Below are 19,151 nucleotides of genomic sequence, written 5' to 3' on the forward strand. Positions count from 1 at the left end.
GAAGCTTATGAAACACATTCGATGTTTTTTTTTTTATGTTGTGATTTCAGTTTATCTACTTTGCTTGTGCACTCACACACTGAATTTTTCAGTACCAGCATCTCCGTTTGCTAGGGAATTTATCACCACTTGCTGTCTTGACCCATGCGTTAATCTTCATTTTCACGCTTCGTTCTTTCGACACCATTTCTACATAAAACTACACTAAACTATACACAAACCAGCCATAAAGTACTCTTGCACAAAACCTGAAATGTTGTCATAGCGAAGCAACACTTGGCTAAAGTAGGTGTGTTATCATGGCCACTGGAGAGAGCGACGAGGGGCCTCGCGAAGGGTACAGAAACAAACTTGAGGTGCACACTGCACGCTGCTGGCATGAGGAAAAAAGGAGGCGGGCAATCTGCGCGGCGTGGAGAATCTGTCCCAGTTTCGCTTTGTGTTTCTCATACCGAACACCACGTTGTATGACGACGCCCACCAGCATTAAAAAAAAAAAGTAGGTCGAAGATGAAAGGAGAGCGTGGGAGGCAGGAAAAGAGTCTGACATCATGCGGAACGGTGGGAGACAGAGAATGAGCGATAATGCAGGCCAGTGCAATGTCTGCGGACCCCCCCAACCCCCACCACCCTCACCCCAATGCAGCTCCCAACCTGCAGCCTGCATCCCTCGCTGATTGCTCCTCACGCCGGCCATTCAAACTGGCTGTTAATCAAATCTTTGAGGAGTTTTGTTGGGCTGCATCCAGAGAAGCCTTTCCGTTCGATTCGAAATACATTTATCAGACGTTTTGCCTTCTTACGCAGTCAAACTTGTGGTAAAAATAACGTGTCAAACAAGGAGAAATGTGTTGAGAAGCGAATGAGGAGTAAATCTTTAAACTACATTTGGATGGCAGTAACAAAAGCTATTTTCAGGCGCTTGCATGCGTTTGTGTCGCTGCATTTTGACACACGTCTATATTCAGCGAATGTCGCTCACAGTGTCAACCGCAGAAGGGATAATTATAGAACCTTCAATAAAACTGAATTCAACTAAGACATTTTCAACCTGGCTACTCAAAAAAAAAATAATAATAAAAACAACAAAAAAAAAACTGTGATGACCAAACTAGGGATAAACCAAGGCCAGGCCGATTGTTGGTGCTGATGTTCAGCATTTTGATGAATATCGTTAGTTCCCCCCCATCCAAAAAAAGATTTTGATGTCCGATAAGAGATCAATTTAAGTTAAGGGAAATATTGAAATTTTCAATTCACTTTATAAGAGATGTAGCTGACCCCGCACCAAATGAACATTTCAGTTATTTAGAAAATTTGAAAAACCTTATTTAGGGTAGAAAAGTATTGACTGTAGAAAAGTACAGGGAGTTATTTACTTGATTAGGTTTTCAGTCAAGTTTTTAACACATCCCCTTTACTGACTTCCCCTTTAAAACTCATTCAGTATATCAGCCATTTTCAGACCCTTTCAGACCCTTTTCAAGTAAAGTAAACCTAAAATGAGTAGCTGGGATTAAATGTGTGGCGTCTGAAAAGACATCTAAATATGTCTTTGGGAGTGAATGAGTTTTAGGCAAGAAGACATTCCAAAGCAAAAGGTGTGCTTCGTTTTTAATACACCGCAATTCTTTGCTTTACGTTCAGTTTAAAGTTTTCAAATGGGAGTGGTAACAAAGAGCCTGAAGTCTCTTTGTCAAAGAATTGTTCACGATCTGTTGAACTTCTGCCTTTGAAGTGAGTTGAATTGACTGTCGCAAAGTTAAGGCAAAAAAAAAAATAAATAATAAAAAAAAAAAGAAAAAAATTAAAAATACTGGCCGAGTGACAGTTCCCAAATCAGGGCACGTCTACATATCGATGATAAAAAGAAGGGAATATAGGGAAGAACGAGTTTCATTTCATCCAAAAGTGATGTAACTCACTGCAAAAACAGAACTCTCTCAGCGTTTGTTACCACATCACTAAACGTAGCCGTAAACGTTTTACTACTAACAGGGTTTTGATATACCTGTGTTTAAAAATGTTGCCTGAACAGTTAGCGAAGGTTTTTTGATGGCTTGGAATGGATGAATTCAATTCCCATGATTTCTAATGGGAAATATTCATTCTGTTTGACTTTACAGTCAGGTCCAGAAGTAATTCCACCCAGACACATTTCTCACAAATACTACCATAAAACATCCAGCGGAGTGAGAACAAATTCAATTTTGAGGGCAAGAGGACATCAAGATTGTTGATGTAGTACTAGAGTGTACTGTAACTGAAAGGCCCTCCGGGTTGAGGTCACCAGGTCAGAGCATTGTCGTGCATGCAAGTGTACATATATACACAGGGAGGTCTGCGATGCAAAGTTCAGCCCGTTTGACCGGTGTTGCGCCATGTGCCTTTAAAAAAAAAAAAATGTTTGTCTTCCTTCATTCTTTTAGCCAAACGGCTCAAAAGCAGTACCATTCAAGAAAACAAGGTGGAAGTTGAACAATGACGCTTTCTGTGTTGCCGACTGCTCTACTTTAGCAACGGCACGGGGAGTTGTCACTTATCTTATGCATGAAAGGGCTTCACTCACTTTGTAGTGTCGTTATAAACAGGGTCGAGTAAACTACAACACTGCAAACGGGGGAGTGGTAGAGGGAGCACATTGACTACGCTATCAAAAGCAAGGAAATATGCTGCTAAGCTTGTTAACAAAGACTCACAATGTACTCCGTAAATAGACTATAGTTCTCTATGGTGTGTAAACATTCCTCGGAGAAGCCTCAATATGAGGTTGAGTCCAGAGGATATTTACAGTAAACTCATCACTGAACGCATGTCGAGACAGGACTCATAAAATGCGTTCGGCAGCTACGGCGAGTCCTCACCTCCGGTACGTCCGAGGCCGACTTGTACAGCGGGGTGCAAGCTGTCCTCATTGTTGAGTAAGTGAGGCAGATGGTGGTAGATGTTTGGCACGTGGAGAGGTTTCCTGTTGGCCAGCTCCTTCAAAAGTCTCTGGGTATCAGCTAATTGCATGAGGACAGGAAATACAGTACGTTACTCAAGTGTGAGCTGTAATCAAGTAGATCACACCCCCAATTGTTAATAAGTATGTGTGGAATGCCACTGTTCTTTGCCAATCGTGCGGGTTTTTAGATGCATCACACCAGGAAGCGCCGTGAAAATCCTAACAAAGGCCGAGTCGCCGAAACTGTTTGCCGAGTAAAAAAAAAAAAAAAAAAAAACCCAGAGAGGTATTTGTCTGACCGCAAGCAATTTAAAACTACCCAGCACGTTTACATTTTTTGCTCATAAATATTGAGCACATTTAATATTTAACATATTCACACAGCTGATCCTTTTCAGACACTTATCTGGACCAAGTCACCCTGAAAACTCCTCAGACAACAGGATCATTGTATAACTAAACCACGTTTACGTGCCAACAGCAACTTTCCAAATGTAAACTTAAACTAACTCAGCGAGTTGTTAAAAACTATGATGGGGGATGGACTTTTTCGTGGTGTTTATTACTAGTATATATATTTTCCACCCTAAACAACACAATGTCAGCCACAATCATAATAATTGTGAAATGACAAAAATGAGTGACATTTGGTGGGCCCAATCAAATTCAGTTTCGAGAGCTACAACAATGGCCAGATGCGATTGTTTCGTGTGCATCAAGAAGATGCTACCGTTTAGTGTGCAATAAAGACAGATATTTTGCTCGAGCTAAACTCATGTTTCGCCCCGAGAGTATAAACCTGTGGTAAACAAAGTGAAACGTGACTAAAGTGCTTCAAGCTAGCTTCTGTGATGCAATTTTGTCACTATTGTGATAGCGTTTCAGTAATGAAAGATGCAGGTGCATTTAGGTCCCTGGGCCACTGTTACTGTAGAACCTTGTGGTTCATATAAACAGTAAATGATCCCCAATTTTTTTCACTTTTAAATATCAATCACGAGAACACCTGATTTCCTTTTGTTGGGACGTTCCAAATAATGTGTTACCTGAAAAAGTGGTGAGTGCATCTTTGCTGTTGTTGGTTTCGGCAATGGCCCGCCGAAACTGCTCGAGGATGTTGTTGAGCTCCGACGAGCGCTGCAGCGTCCGGTGCTCGGCCACACGTAGGCGCTCTTTCAAGGCATGGAACTCCCGCTGGTACGCTACCAGTTCCTCTGCGATGGGGAACAGAAAAGCGGGCCTGTGAGCACTGGAGTACAGTCATAAAAAAAACCCCAACGGTGATGACAACTGTCCCAAGATAAATTGTGAATTTCAGCTCACCGCTCCCACATGAAATGCAGTGTGTACAAAAGTCTACTGTGGCTGACTTCATTGTTAGCAAACAAACAGTGCTTCACTAAGTGAGTTATGGGCGATATGAGCAGTCTACCATTGGCGTCAAGGAGTTTAACCTTCCTCTAAGGGAGTTTAAAGGAGCTTTTTCTCAAACAGAATGAATCAATCATCTTTTATCCTGTTCGGCTCGTACTGTGCAATAATGTTTACATTTTTCACACCTGCAATCACTATTACTCAATGTTTAATGCACTCGTACATAGACGCAATGCATAAGTTTTCTGCATGTTAAATATATACTGGTGTATTTAATTTGTCATTATTCCAATTCCTTGCTGTTTGACTATTGAGGTTGTAATCTGACCGTATTTTTCCGCACTATAAGGCACACCTAAAAGCATTCAATTTTCTCAAAAGCTGAAAGTGCGCCTTATAATCAGATATTCCTTATATATGGATATTCCGTTTTCTTGGTCGTAGTATTTTAAATGTTCTGTAAAGCGCGCAGTTACAGCGGCAGCAGTTGTGAAAGCGTGATATAAATCAAGCTGTATTGTATTGTATTGTATTGTATTCCCTCCAGCGTAGCACCATCCAGTGGATGCATAACACAACCTCAACCACAATTGTAGCTTCTATTCTAGGCGCCTTATCATGCGGTGCGCCCTACATGTGAAAACAGTTTTGAACTAGGCCATTCACTTAAAGTGCGCCTTATACTCCGATGCGCCTTATAGTGAGGAAAATACGGTACTATTTTATTTATTACTGGCACGGATAAACAAGTAAAACCTCAAATGTTTTCGTCTGGCTCAGATTGACGTGAATCTATCCTTTGGACCCCTTCAAAAGCTGCTTTTGTGTTTGTCTTTTTTATGGTCGTTCCTATTTTGGGGGGTGTATTTGTGAATGTTGCTCAAATATCTTGCAAGTGTGCTTAATCATTTGAAAATCTGGAATAAAGATACTATACAGGTCTTCTGCCGAAGCTGTCTAATAATCATCATTGGCCTACTTTTAAGAAATGTCAGAATGGTCATGGAGCATGGTTGTCATCTGACAACTATGGCGACATTTGTTTTGTTCAAAGTAAGCCATACAAAGGGATGACTTGAGACTCCTTGAGCCCATTAATCCGGGTCATAAGAGGATGGTCTGTTTCTCCTCTGCCAGTGAGGTTTTCTTGAAGCGCCATCGTCATAATGTTCGCTCATATGACTCGTGGCTGCAGGCACTGACAACCTCACCCCCCTCCCCCAAATCTGATTTTCTGCATTTTTCTGAAAGTTGTTGTTCCAAAGGTTTTGAAGTTGTGGGAGGATTTCAAAGCGCAGCCCAGATGCAAAGGTGACGATTTATCCTGGCCTCCGTCTCTGAGCAACCAGGGCCGGTATTTTGTTATTGTGATCTTTCGGGGAGCTCTTCAGTAAAACAATGACGACTGGACTCCCTTTATCTCTGCCCATTCTCTCTGACTGAGCTATTGTCTGTCCACGCTGCTCCCGCTCTAAACACAGATGCAGTCATTGGGACCCGACCCGCATGAAAAGGGCAGCTTCAAACCCTAAATAGACTTTCATCTGCACAACGGTGCTTTGACTGCCCAGCCTGTGAAGGTAAAGCCACACCTGCAATGCAATGGCGCAGACAGCGCGGATAAGGTTTCTATTTGGTTGAGAGGTATTCATGAAAAAGACAACAACAGCAACAAAAAACTTTGGGCCTTTCATATGCATTGGATTAATCCATATATTCTAAGAAGAGTTCCAATTAATTTAGTAAAAGAGTTTGTCATTTTTGGAGAAAGCGCTCTCTCTGGAAACAAAATGGACCTCAAATGCATTACATTGAAGATGGCATAAAAAGGCAAAAATGACTGTGCGTATAAAACAGCCTGTTTTATACGCACAATGCCTACTCAGCATTTGTTTCTTTTTTTGTTTTTTCTTTGGGGCCAAAAGGAGAAGTGATGCTGTCATCGTTATGTCTGTACTGGAGAAATGGTATGTCATATGGCCTTGATAGCTTAGATTTACTGCAAATTCAACCTGCGACAGACAATTTTGAACATCTTATCTCATTTGTAATATGTGAGAAACGCCGCACATGATGAGATGAAACTAAATGACATCCTATGGCCTGATTATCAGTATGCGCGCATCCAGCTTTAGGCCCTTCTCACCATTTCCATTTGTAAGAACTTGTCTGGCTATTGATCTGAAGTCTGATTTGTATTAAAGTGTGCTTGCATTATACCGGAGAATCGACAAACACCAAGTCATAGATGCAAATGCGGCGGTTAAATTCTCGGACTGATTAAGCCCATAAATGTTGTGCAGTTCACACCTATCATTTTTATTGCTTTCCTGCTATTTAGTTAGGATCAGGTTTTGTCACTTGCATTATCAATACAGTGGATGGGGGGGGGGGGGGGGGGGGGGATAAAAATGTGGTCGACTGCACAAAATAAAAACAATTACACCAACCACAGTCCCTACCTGAGCAATCTCATTATTCGTCTGCATTTCCCAGGAGTCAATGGGAGGAGGAGCTAAGCTCCACCTCTTACACAACAACCTCTTTACCTTCCTTCTGTTTGCATTTCCTTCTCTCTTGAGACTAATATTTTGGCAAAATTGGATACGCGTTTCACCGCATGCGGCAAAATTTGCTTCGCGATATCTTCTCTCAGGGCAATCTGTCGTGACAGTGCCCTGCCTACAAACACTGCCGTGTTTATTTATTAATGCAGGCGTGCGGGAGGAGGAAAGGGGCGGTCGAAATGTGGAATTGACATTTCGTCAAATGCCTTTGAAAGGTGCATTAAGGCCTCACGCTCCTTTGCTCGACAAACGACAGCCACGTTGTCTTTTGCATTACAGTATACAACAACGGCGAAACCTGCAGATTATGTTCCTTGTCACCGGTTGACTTGCAAGTTGTTCAAAATTCCAAACAAATCTTCCCATGGGATGTAATGAAAAGCGAAGGGTGTGTTGCAGCTCAAACTCAACTAATTTTTCAAGTTTGATTTCATTTGGACGTCCCGAACCATCATGTGAGTATCAAGAGAAATTGGCAAAACAAAAACAAAACAAAATAAACCACAATAAAGTAAAACTGCTCGACCTTTGCGGTTGCCAGAAACACCCATGGGAGTGAAAACGTGCTATTTGTTGACACGTGTTTTGGATCAGTTTCACGTGAGTCGTTACCTGTTATGCTTTTAGACTCAAGCTATTTACATTGCTGTATACTTCATGCCATTAAATTAATTTACTGTGCGGTCGGAGCATTTCCTATGCAGCAGTAAGCTCTCTTCCAGGTTCTGTGGTTTTTACAGTTCTGTGGCTTTGTCACACAAAAACATGTAAACTATGCTTCAGGAGCCCTGAGAGTGAACTTGCTGATGTATGCTGACTGCGGAGCACCGAAGAAAGACCGCAGTGCACACGGTTTGTTAAAGAGCAGGAATATGGACAGCTGCCTATACATTCTGCAATTTTGGACCCAAATTTGCATTTTGAAATCGCTTTAGGCAGGACCGATTAGAATCAGAATGTATGAATCGGGATAAAAGTGTCACGACTGAAAACATTGGTACTAAAAGGCAATCTAATTGTAATGTTACCAAAAAAGAAAAAATCCTCAGCCATAGATTGTGCCGAGCTCAGACAAGAATGAGAGCCACATGTACACAAAACATGCGTGTGCATTATGCATGAGAGCGAATCCTCCGGTGGTGCACCTGCTCGCCTCGGCCTTCCACAATGCAGCTTCCATATGTGACGCAAGGCATTCAAACAGGCTATTATCGCTCACAAACTCAGCAAGCATGAGAGGAATGCCTTGTGTTCCCCTTATTCCACAAGAAAGAATAATTTCAACAAGGGGTGTCAAGAAAAAAAATGTACCCGAAGACTCACATTTAAGTGGAAATCAAGTTTAAAAAAAAAAATGTCTTTGCAAGTCGAAACCCGGCACTCTGATTAATTTTGCATTTGTGAAATCAGAATTAAACGGACTAATTCATCAATTTACGAGCGGCGCTATTTTGGGAGAAATTTTAATCAGCCGGAGAGCGAAATGGGCGAATGGCAAAAGCAGTTACCTGATTGACACTTCACCAAATCTTGTCTGGTTTTGTCAAAAAATAACAAGGGAAGCTACAGCTAATACCTGTCACATGCTAATGTCAATATAGTGGTGATTTATTATTTGAGACTTTTATGTTTTTTTAAATTGCTGCAATGATTAATCGAACAACTCCAACGATTTGATTCCAGAAAAGACCGAAGAAAAATCTCTGCCTTGAATTTTAGCACGTTATCATTGTTCCACATGGACGATTCAGATAGTCGCACGCACCACTCCGGATGGAAAGCGTCCATAAGAAGGAGAATGTACAAACTTTGAGATCATTTCACGCTGAACAAAGAAGACGAAATTTTAGACGAAAGTGTACAAGGCACCAAACTAGCGCAACCACAATCGGCAACACAACGGTGTCAATGCTAGCTAATTTAATACAGCTATCAACTCATGTATCGTAATGCCTTCGCAAGTGGTGAAGTATAAACACGAGCCGCTGGTGCACTTTCAATCGTTGTTAGTGGTTACAGTAGTTACACGGACACCAAACATTGAGCTCTCAAGTACCAAATTATTTCAGCTTCGCTGCCTTACACTGAACACTCGATTATTTCAGCTTCACTATCTTCAAACAATGATATTCAGTTGGAAAAACTGGAACAAATGACCAATTATATGTACAAAATGACCTCTTAATGGTGACCAGATGGAAATAATAAGGGGGCGGGGGGGCTAAACAAAAAAACAACAACAAAAAAACAGAGGTTGGACTACGGCAAATTCCGACCAGTACAAATTCAGGTTATGTTTCCATTGTAGGATCGGGACTTAGTTATAACCTAAAGACCCCCTTCATATGCTAGTTTTAAACAAAGGCTTGTTAAAATACTAAAGAAACTCATTTGCAGGATATCATCAAGTCTCTCCATTCCAATCGACTCTCTGTTTGCCACTTCTCCAGGGCAAAACGACTGCAGGATCAAGACAACTGATCAATATAAAAAATAAAAAAAAACAACAACAAACAAACAAAAAAGTCAGACTCGTATCGGTCCCGGTGGCACGGGTCTGAAACAGATTCTTCATTTTGTTTCCTCAACATGAGCTCATTGTTTCTGCTGACCTCCACCCACATTTAAGATCCTGCACTTTGCTGTGAGCATCACTGGCACAGCAAACTGGCACCAGACCAAAAAGGATGTGTCTCTATTTCCGGATTGTTTTTTGTTTTGGTGCAGAACTGAACCCTGATCATGAGAGAGAAACGCGGAGTGCCGTAAAATGAAGATGCCGAACTGTTTTTTTAATGCAAGGAACACAAACAAGTTGCTGAAAAATATTAGCCAGAGGGAGGAAGGATATTAAAAGCAAAACAAGGCTGCCATAAAACAGCGCTAACACTCTTGGTTGTGTTTTGAAGGCAGATCAAAATGCTCCTGCGCAGGTGATGGAAAGCTGTCATTTTCTGTAATCTTGCACAAGCTGAATGTACCGCAGTCGTACAGAATGTAAAATGAGACTGACTCCGCCCCCCCCCCCCCCTTCCCCTATCTTCCAATAAAAACATTTTTAAAAGCACTTAACATCCTGTGAACTCACTCGCGGCAAGTCCTCTACAAAAACTATTTTTAGCACAATCAGCCTGTACTCGAGAAAAAAACAAGTGCCCTAACCGAATAATTGTATACTTGACAAGATGGAGCGTGGGCAGAATGGGGCTTTTGTAAGCATGATTATGAGGAGCATATTTTGGGTGGTAAGTAACAATCTCCAACAGGACTGCACGATTTGGCCTTTAAGCTATTTTTTATTTTTATATTTGTTTTGTTTTTTTAAATCAAACCATCACTGCTGCGCGATTCACAAACAAGCAACCAGTTTTCCAATGAATGCATAGCGCTTAACTGGCCATATTTAAAATCAACAAAGCTCGATCGTTGACTTTCTTAGTATACCGTCAAAGGTTGTCTTTAATTCCAACTGTTGGTACAAGTTGAAATGGAGGTCTGGTCTTCTTTTTTTGATTTCAATGGTTGCAGCACTGACTAAAAGAAAACAAGAACAGGACATGGGCAAATATCAAACAATCCTAATGCGGATCAGCCTTCACACACCTTCAACAGATACCGGTCTCAATGAAAACTGACGTTCATTTTCTCGTTGGTGTGGTTTATTTAGTCGGGCGTGAACTTATTAATTGAATTTGGATGTGAACCAAACCCAGTGCACATAGAGGACACTTCCTCCAAACAAACCCGGGCGCCGTTTGGTTGCGATGAAGGAACGGTCCAACATGGATCCAATCCAACTGGAAAACGTTTTAGCTCTCCGTTTAGCATACTGAAAAGCCTTCAAGTGTGAATTCTCCTCACACTCAAGGAAAGATGTCAGAGTGAAAAGGGCACACAAACAGTGTTACTCCTTTACGGCCGGGGGGGTGGAAGGGGTTGGTGTCTTGCTCAAGGGCACCTGGACGGACAATAGTCGAGAGTTGTAAATCTGGGAAAAATGTTTTGGCATTTTCCATGTTTTTAATTCTATCCAAAATTAAATCGTAAACCTCCTGTGCCCTACAGATGAACGACCGCTGGCCTTTTATTTTTGATGTTTAGTTAAGTCAGTTTACTTTATTTTTTATGGTTTTTTTTTTTTTTGCGGGTAACATTGTTTTGAATTGACATGCCAGTCAACATCCAGCAATTAATTGTGTACCGCTTTTAGAGGGTCTCTCCATTACCATGACTAACAACAGCTGATTTTATGCCATGTTATGAACTGAACTCATTTAGAAGAGAGAAAAGTGGAATGTAGCCATTGAAGCACCCAAAGATTGATGCGTCATTCACTGAAAAGTAAATGAAAATGCTTGAAGTCGTCCTCTTTGTTAAGATTATAAACCTCCAAAGAAATTGACAAGAGTGGCTTTATTTTGAAGAAGTACTCCTTTTTTTGGTAAATGCTTCTGTACTTCTAATCCTACTATCAAATCGACTGCAACAAAATCCACGGCGGAGGCAACTGAGATGACAATCACATCTCGCAGAAGCGACCACAAACGCTTGTTCCCATGACTGCCGAGAGCCATGTGAGCCGCGTGCGCAAAACCGCAAAACATGAGCAAATACTTGAGCAAAGAGCGGCCCTGGTGCACACTGTAAAAACGCGCCATTTATGAGACCTTGCATTGACCATAGCTGTGAATCTTGATGCAAATAAACTTGCCGTGTGTGCGGAGAAAAGAAGAAAGTAGAAACATACACGCACCTCGCTGCAGAAAATCAATCAGTTCAGGGGACCACAATATACAGCGTGTATCCCACTCTTAAATTGAGAGGGAGTTCTCAAGGGGGAGGGGCTCTGTTCCAGACATTCAAATAAAGGAGGATTGTGACTAAGGGAACGGAAGTGTGGGACACAGGATGTTGCTGTTACTATAATGACTTAACAGTGCAAAATGCCCAGTTCTATTTCCGACGGTGTACGCAGCGCCCGGAGGAACAGTAGGTGTGTGTATGTGTGCGCGCGTGTAGGCACTCAGCAGCAGGACTCATGCAACAAAGAACCAACACATTCCACTTGTCTCATTGCCTCGTCAGCACTCTGCTGCCTTTCACATACAGCAGAGTCCACCTCGGGCACTTCCCATGCGCTCTCCCTTTTTTTTTTTTTAATCATCTGGCCTGCTCTCCTCATCCTTCCAGGCCACTGAGGATCCGTCTGGCAGGCCGCCCTTCCTCCGTCCGACGACACACAATCCAAACGTTTACACGTGATGCATGATGCAGGCGGACAACAAGTGAGAACCCCCTGTGAAATTGCACATTTCGTGTGTGTGTGTGTGTGTGTGTGTGTGTGTCGATCTGTCTGTAAATCCGGGCAGCCAAGTTGACGTACTCGCTTGTGCTATTTTTGTCCCATTGTGTGTGGACTGCTGGGACCCAGGGGTTTGGTGCATGGGAGAGCTTAAAGGACAGTGAGGAGGAAGTGTAATTCGCAAAGAGGAAGAGTGTTCAAGAAGCACCACACAACTTCAACACCCCCCGCCCACCCGACAAAAATTATGCGATTGTACAGGGGTGGCAGGGTGTACCAAAGTACAAATACTTGATTCCTGTCCTGACGATGATTTTTTTGGGTATGTTTATTGCCCCATCAACCACTCATACTCACCTCGGGACAATTTAGAGCACAGGTGTCAAAGTCAAGGCCCAGGGGCCAGATGCGGCCCCCCACATCATTTTATGTGGCCCGCGGGAGCAAATCCTGTGTGTCAATTATCATGATTCTTGCTGAAATCTGTACCGAAATGTCAAATTGTCATGGGTAATAAATAACGTTGAGATTTTGCACTGGCCCTCCGAGGGAAGCCGTAACTCCGAAGTGGCCTGCGACTAAAAATCAGTTTGACACCCCTGATTTCGAGTGTTCTATCAGCCTGCCATGCATGTATTTGACATGTGGGAGGAAACCGGAATACCCGGAGAAACCCCATCCAGGCACGAGGAGAACATACTAACTCCACACAGGAAGGACAGGGCCCAGACTCGAACCCGAGACCTCTGCGGTGTGAGGCAGACGAGCTAACGAGTGCCACTCCTAGCAAATAGTCACAAACGTATCATTTTATGGCTGCAACACATTCCCAAAAAAAAGCTGAGACAGGTGGCAAAAAAGACTGAGAAAGTGGAGGAATGCTCATCAAACACCTGTTTGGAACGTCTCACAGGCGAACAGGCTAACTAGAAACAGGTGGCTGCCATGACTTCCTTGAATTGCTCAGTCATTCACAAGCAAACATCGGGCGAGGTTTACCTCTGTGAACAACTGCGTGAGAAAAAGAGTGTTTAGTTTTAGGACAATGTTCCTCAACGTACAATTGCAGGACTTAAAGGATTTCACCATCTACATTCCATAATATCATCAAAAGGTTCAGAGAATCTGGAGAAATCAATCCATGTAAGCGGCAAGGCCGAAAACCGACATTGACAAAGAGTGTCAAAAGCTTCAACAATTTGTGTCCTGGCCAGAGCCAACAAGTTCGATATAACAGTACAAATGATGAATGTTTGATTAATGGAGAATAAAATCATCTGAATGCATTCCCCCCCCCCGAGGCTGGGTCACACAGATTTTTTCCCTGCCATCCATCCGGCTCGCTGAGATGAGGTGGTTTCCCCATGCGATGCAACAAGAAAAAGAAGCGCACACTCAGGAGAGTCAAGATGGAGTGTTTGTACAGCTGACTGACATCATGCCCTCTTCGAGACAAGTCACGTGACTGGGGAATGGTCCAAGATGTCAGAGGCCAGAACTCCAAACTGCCAAGTTTAGCTCTCAACTCCAAACAATGACACTTGCGCATTTGGTTGAATGACATATACTGTAACAGATAACTGATTCAAATTCTGATGATCATTGTCGTGACTCACAAAATCCAAATATTACTCAGTGTGTATCAATCACCTCCATAATCTTTTCTACATCTCTTTTAGGGGCGGGGCCGGGGGGTGGGGGGGGGTTGTTTATCTTTTGGAAGGCCATCAAAACCCATTATGTTTCTCAACTGTTCCCAGAACTTCGAAACCACGAAACAAGAATTAAAAATAACTGTTTAGTGGTCATAAGAGTTTAAATTCCATCCATCCATCCATCATGTCTCCAATAGTTCATGTCCTTAGGCAGAAGAACGATTCACACGCATATTCACAAAGACAATTTCTTTTTTGTCTTCAGTTCAAGCGAACATAGTGCACATAGCAAAAAGTAGCTGTTTGCAAATGGTTTCCGCAGATTAAACACAGAGATCATCTCGAGTCCTGTCTACATGGTGCCTTGTATTCCGGTTGGAATGAAAGCAAATGAACAAAATGGAGTGAAAATACTCCGCATCACACATCACAGGGCAAACGTCGCTTGTATCGTGCGTTTCTCAAGGAGCTTCGCACTGTCACCTCGAAATGGACTTTCATTTGAGTTCAAAGGGGTGGCATAATCTTGCTGCTAATCTTGATGGCACATGAGCATTTTGGTGCCATAAAAAGTTACGTAAGGAAAAAGAAGAAGAGTCCTTCAAATAGCATTGAGGCAACGTTATCGAGAATTGCTACAGAAACCAAACTTGAATGTTTTGTACAAGTCCGGACAGCGATGCCCACTCATTGTGAAACTCTTTACGCCGATCAAAAGCTTCCAGTGCTGAGCGGAGCGCAACGAAGCAAGACACCAATGCTCGTCGGTGGCTTGCGTGGCGCAATGCGTTTAATTCATGAAGTTATAAGTACGTGAGAAAACCCAATAGCCTATAAGCATATGGTAAATAGACTTGTTTACACATATTCTATGTTCCAAGAAAAGGTAAATGTTTAAACGATGGAGGAGTGTGTGCATTACAGCCCAAACACTCGAGACGCCGGCGGTTCTTTCCGGTTTTACAGCTCCTTGAGTTTCCATCATTTGGAAATTTTCTTGAAATCTAAACGCCTTGGGCAGACGTACCCTCCCGTTTGCCTTTGTTCTTGCAATATGTGGACACTGCTCAAACGCCGCCCGGGTGGTGTAGTGGGTGTGGCCAGCCTGGCTTGACTCCAGAGCTCAACCGAAAATCCCCCTTTTTGCTCCAATCGTCGGGCCGGGAAGGGCGTCCAACTGAGCCAGCAATCACCAGGCCAACCACCGTATGTCACAGAACCTCTCAAAGGTGAATGCAATCTGTTCTGTGACACCGGTTGACTTTGTAGTTGTTCTCATTTCAAAACTAGGTGTTAGTAGAGCCGTATCGTAAAAGTACTAAAGGTATCGCACTTGATGTCGTTGCGTTCTCAAAGAGTGAATAATCGCACTGGTATCGGTCTGGAAAAAAAGTGGTCCTGAACATGCATACTAAACAACTCTGTCATATTTGAATGGTTTTTGTTTATGTCAACAGGTGCACCGCACACTGCAGCAGGCATCCACCCTGTTGCTGTTAAGTCACACGCTGCTATTCTTTGGACTTCCTTTTCAAGAAGACTTTGATAACACACAAGCACAACACGAGCCCTTGGCTTGGAATTTATCTGAGGGCTGCAATTATTTACACTTAGCTGATAAGAAGTCACCAAAGACCAAGCCCCAACGTTTCCCACAAGGGATGCAACCTGGGCAAGAAGCCGCACTCTGGACTCACATCACGCCCAAACAGAAATTTCTGTGCGATATGGCTGCACCCATGATAAGTCAATGACTAAGTGATATATGATGCTGTGTGGGTATAGGGAGGGAGACATGGGTACACGGGGCTTTGATAAGAAGTCACCAAAGACCAAGCCCCAACGTTTCCCACAAGGGATGCAACCTGGGCAAGAAGCCGCACTCTGGACTCACATCACGCCCAAACAGAAATTTCTGTGCGATATGGCTGCACCCATGATAAGTCAATAACTAAGTGATATATGATGCTGGGCGGCCCGGTAGTCGAGTGGTTGGCACGTCGGCTTCACAGTGCAGAGGTACCGGGTTCGATTCCAGCTCCGGCCTCCCTGTGTGGAGTTTGCATGTTCTCCCCGGGCCTGCGTGGGTTTTCTCCGGGTGCTCCGGTTTCCTCCCACATTCCAATAACATGCATGTCAGGCTGATTGGACGCTCTAAATTGTCCCTAGGTGTGAGTGTGGGCGTGGATGGTTGTTCGTCTCTGTGTGCCCTGCGATTGGCTGGCAACTGATTCAGGGTGTCCCCCGCCTACTGCCCGGAGAAGGCTGGGATAGGCTCCAGCACCCCCCGCGACCCTAGTGAGGATCAAGCGGTTCGGAAAATGGATGGATGGGTGGATATATGATGCTGTGTCGGTATAGGGAGGGAGACATGGGTACACGGGGCTTTGAACAAGAGGGAAACTTTCATAGACTCAACACAGAGAGCAAGAATAGGAGGTGTCTGTATGCCAGGTACTGGATGTCATTGAGCTTGTTAGCAAACTGGATGATTTTGAACAGCTTAGAGGGAATGTGGATTTCCATTAGCATGTTCCCTAGCTGGATGGCGACTCACTTTCGCAAAAGCTAGATCAAATCTCAACCAACTGGTGACTAAACTGGATCTAGACTAGGGACTTCCAAAACTGCTTGCAATTTGCATGTACTGTACACTCTATTACAGAGGTGGGCAAACTACGGCCCGCGGGCCGAATCCGGCCCGTTGGTCTTTTTAATCCGGCCCGCCGAAGGTTGGTCCACAATTAAGGTTCGATATGAATGATTGCATTCATTTCAATTGGACTTGTAATGACCGTTATTTCACCGCCAGGTGGTGCATTGACTTGAAGTTGCAGAACACGGGGAGGGGGGGGGGGATCTTTTCGACCACCTAGGACCTCTGTATCGCTCTACTTCTACTGGTCTGATCACAAGCCATCTGCAGCAATGCACAGGCTAAAATAGGTCATCAACAACACTGTTGTCATTTAAAAAAGTATATTAATACAGTACTTTCATGCTTTTGTTCTGTTGATGTTTGATATGGACTGTCAACAAATGCAGTTTGTTTGTTTTTAATGTACCATAGCTCGTGCTGACCTGGCCCTTCTGTCAAATTTTAAAAGTCAATGCGGCCCCCGAGCCAAAATGTTTGCCCACCCCTGCTCTATTAGCTACTTACCAGTAAGAATGTGAACCAGATAGTTATCAAAGTGGACGCCATCAACTAACTAATAACCAAGCTGAACATCTAACGTTATGCTAGCAACTGGACATTTACCTCCAAGTTAGAACCAAGCTGAAAGTCAACGACGCAGTCATTAAGGAGGCTGGAAAACACTTTTTGATATCAGATACCGATACTGCAGCCTCAAGGATAAGCCTATACCAAAACTATTCTTTTTTTTTTGTCACACTAAAGTTATGGATATGTGGATATCATTTGTTTAGCATCTGCATCCTTATGCGTGGTGACATCCTACATAAATAAAACATTAGTTTTCACTGTTATGCTGATGCTACCCAACTATACACGCCTTTAGAAATAACTAATCCACACACTTGCTGTGACCTAATTCTCAGATTTAAATCAGAATTCTGACTTTAAAGTTTTCTTCATTGGCCCTAATCCTCTTCCGTAGAAATTAAACCGGGCCGGACGTTTCCACTCCTATATTTGTGAAAGTCCTGGAGTTTGTAGCTATTATTATGTTTTCTTTTGTTTTTTTTTGACAAAGACTGTTTTGGAACACTTTACACACTACACTGGCCCTAATCCTTTTCCACACAAATTTGAATGAAACGAAACAGCATAAACACATTTAACAGGAATTGTTTTTTAAAAAAATCTTTTCACGTTTTAATAACACATTCAGAAATAGAGGTAAGATCTTAAAGCCCAAGTCCTCACAAATAAAATATGAAATTTCGGGTGTGCTTCGGGCTCGGGCCGGGTCGGGCTTTAATACCCGCGGGCCGGGTCGGGCTGGATTTTTTAGCCCGATTTTACCTCTATTCAAAAATACTTTCATTATTATTTTGCCACTTTTACACTCACCGTTACCATTAAGGGATTCAATGATGTGAATTTCAGAGCATACCTTTGCCATTTTGCCAGGCGGTGTACCAGGACAAGCTGAGGAAAGACGTGAAGAAAATTATCGCAGTGGCCACAGTTCCATTTCTGAGCCTCATCTCATTTCAGCGAAGCCTCGCTCGTGTCGCCGCCGTCCTCTCTCTCCGAATGTGCCCCCACCCCGCCACCACCACAATCTGACGAGTGTACGGTGACGAGTCAGCGATCTTCCGCGTCGAGGTGGTTTACATGTCTGGTTAATACGGAGTGGGGGGGTAGTTAGCTGCCGGTGCGGTCCATTTCTGGAGGGGATGGGGGGGGGGGGGGCTCTGTTAATAAGAGTCACAAGCAGGAAGAAGCATTTCGACTTCGGGTTCTTTAGGATGATGTTGGTGGACCCTTCGTGATAGCCTGCAGGCGACGCCTCGAAATCACGTCAATTCCGCTACCACGAGCAACAGATGAGAAACCCCCTAAACGAGCTTCAGTACAAGCAGTTCAAGTGCAGTTACATCCCCGGCTTCAAGTAAATCCTTTTCGGTTCTTTCGGTTTGCTTTCCAAGACGTCAAGCTAACATTAATGGGCAACTGCTGCGCACAATTGCCAAAATAGCACCAAAAGCGCTCCTTTCAACGTGTGTCCAAATCTTTCGTCGTGAAACGCCTTAATATGTTCAATTCCACATGCACGTTGACACGCGCATTTCCCAAAACCTAAACTGTTCTTACGTGTCAATATTTTTAGTGAACACACTTGCTTCTGGTGTAACATTTCAAAATAAAGTAGCTCTTGTAGTTCCGTTCAGTGAATGTTTAAAACTTTTTCCACCCTGAAGGTGACCTGTAACTTATAACAACACAAATGAAATATTATTTTGGGGGTATTTTCAAGAAGGCAAGTACAAACAAATAAGTGAAACAATTACTGTATTCTAGGCAAGGCAAAATGTATTTATAAAGCACGAATCAATGGCAACGATAACAAAAACTGACAATTACAAGAATGTATATTAACATGTAAACACATTTACAAACAAAAGATGTAAAGACATTCAAAAGCACAAGAAAGAAAAAAAAGTAGCTTTCTTACGAAAATACTTTATAGTGAAGTTGATTTTAAAAATGTTTGTGTGTGTGTGGGGGGGGGGGGGGTCATTTTTCCCCCTGTATTTTAAGACATCAATACTTGGGGCTGACTTCACTTCCATTGGCAACTTATTCTATTTGCATGGGCAGAACAACTAACTGC

General features: G+C 43.0%; 1 protein-coding gene across 1 annotated transcript in view; it reads right to left on the minus strand.

The window, feature by feature from the left end:
• Positions 1-18,633, minus strand: part of mgat4a (alpha-1,3-mannosyl-glycoprotein 4-beta-N-acetylglucosaminyltransferase A) — a 29,677-nt gene extending 11,044 nt beyond the window's left edge. The window contains exons 1-3 of the mRNA XM_086124074.1: positions 17,928-18,633; positions 3,994-4,161; positions 2,865-3,005 (exon numbers count right to left, since the gene is read on the minus strand). Of these exons, the coding sequence (XP_085980200.1) occupies positions 2,865-3,005; positions 3,994-4,161; positions 17,928-18,021 (403 nt within the window). The 5' untranslated portion in view covers positions 18,022-18,633. The remainder of the gene's footprint in view (positions 1-2,864; positions 3,006-3,993; positions 4,162-17,927) is intronic.
• Between the last annotated feature and the right edge of the window lie 518 nt (positions 18,634-19,151).

The sequence above is a fragment of the Hippocampus guttulatus genome, chromosome 11 (genome assembly GCF_054856545.1).
Source record: "Hippocampus guttulatus isolate MCC_2025c chromosome 11, RoL_Hgut_1.0, whole genome shotgun sequence".
Lineage (NCBI taxonomy): Eukaryota > Metazoa > Chordata > Actinopteri > Syngnathiformes > Syngnathidae > Hippocampus > Hippocampus guttulatus.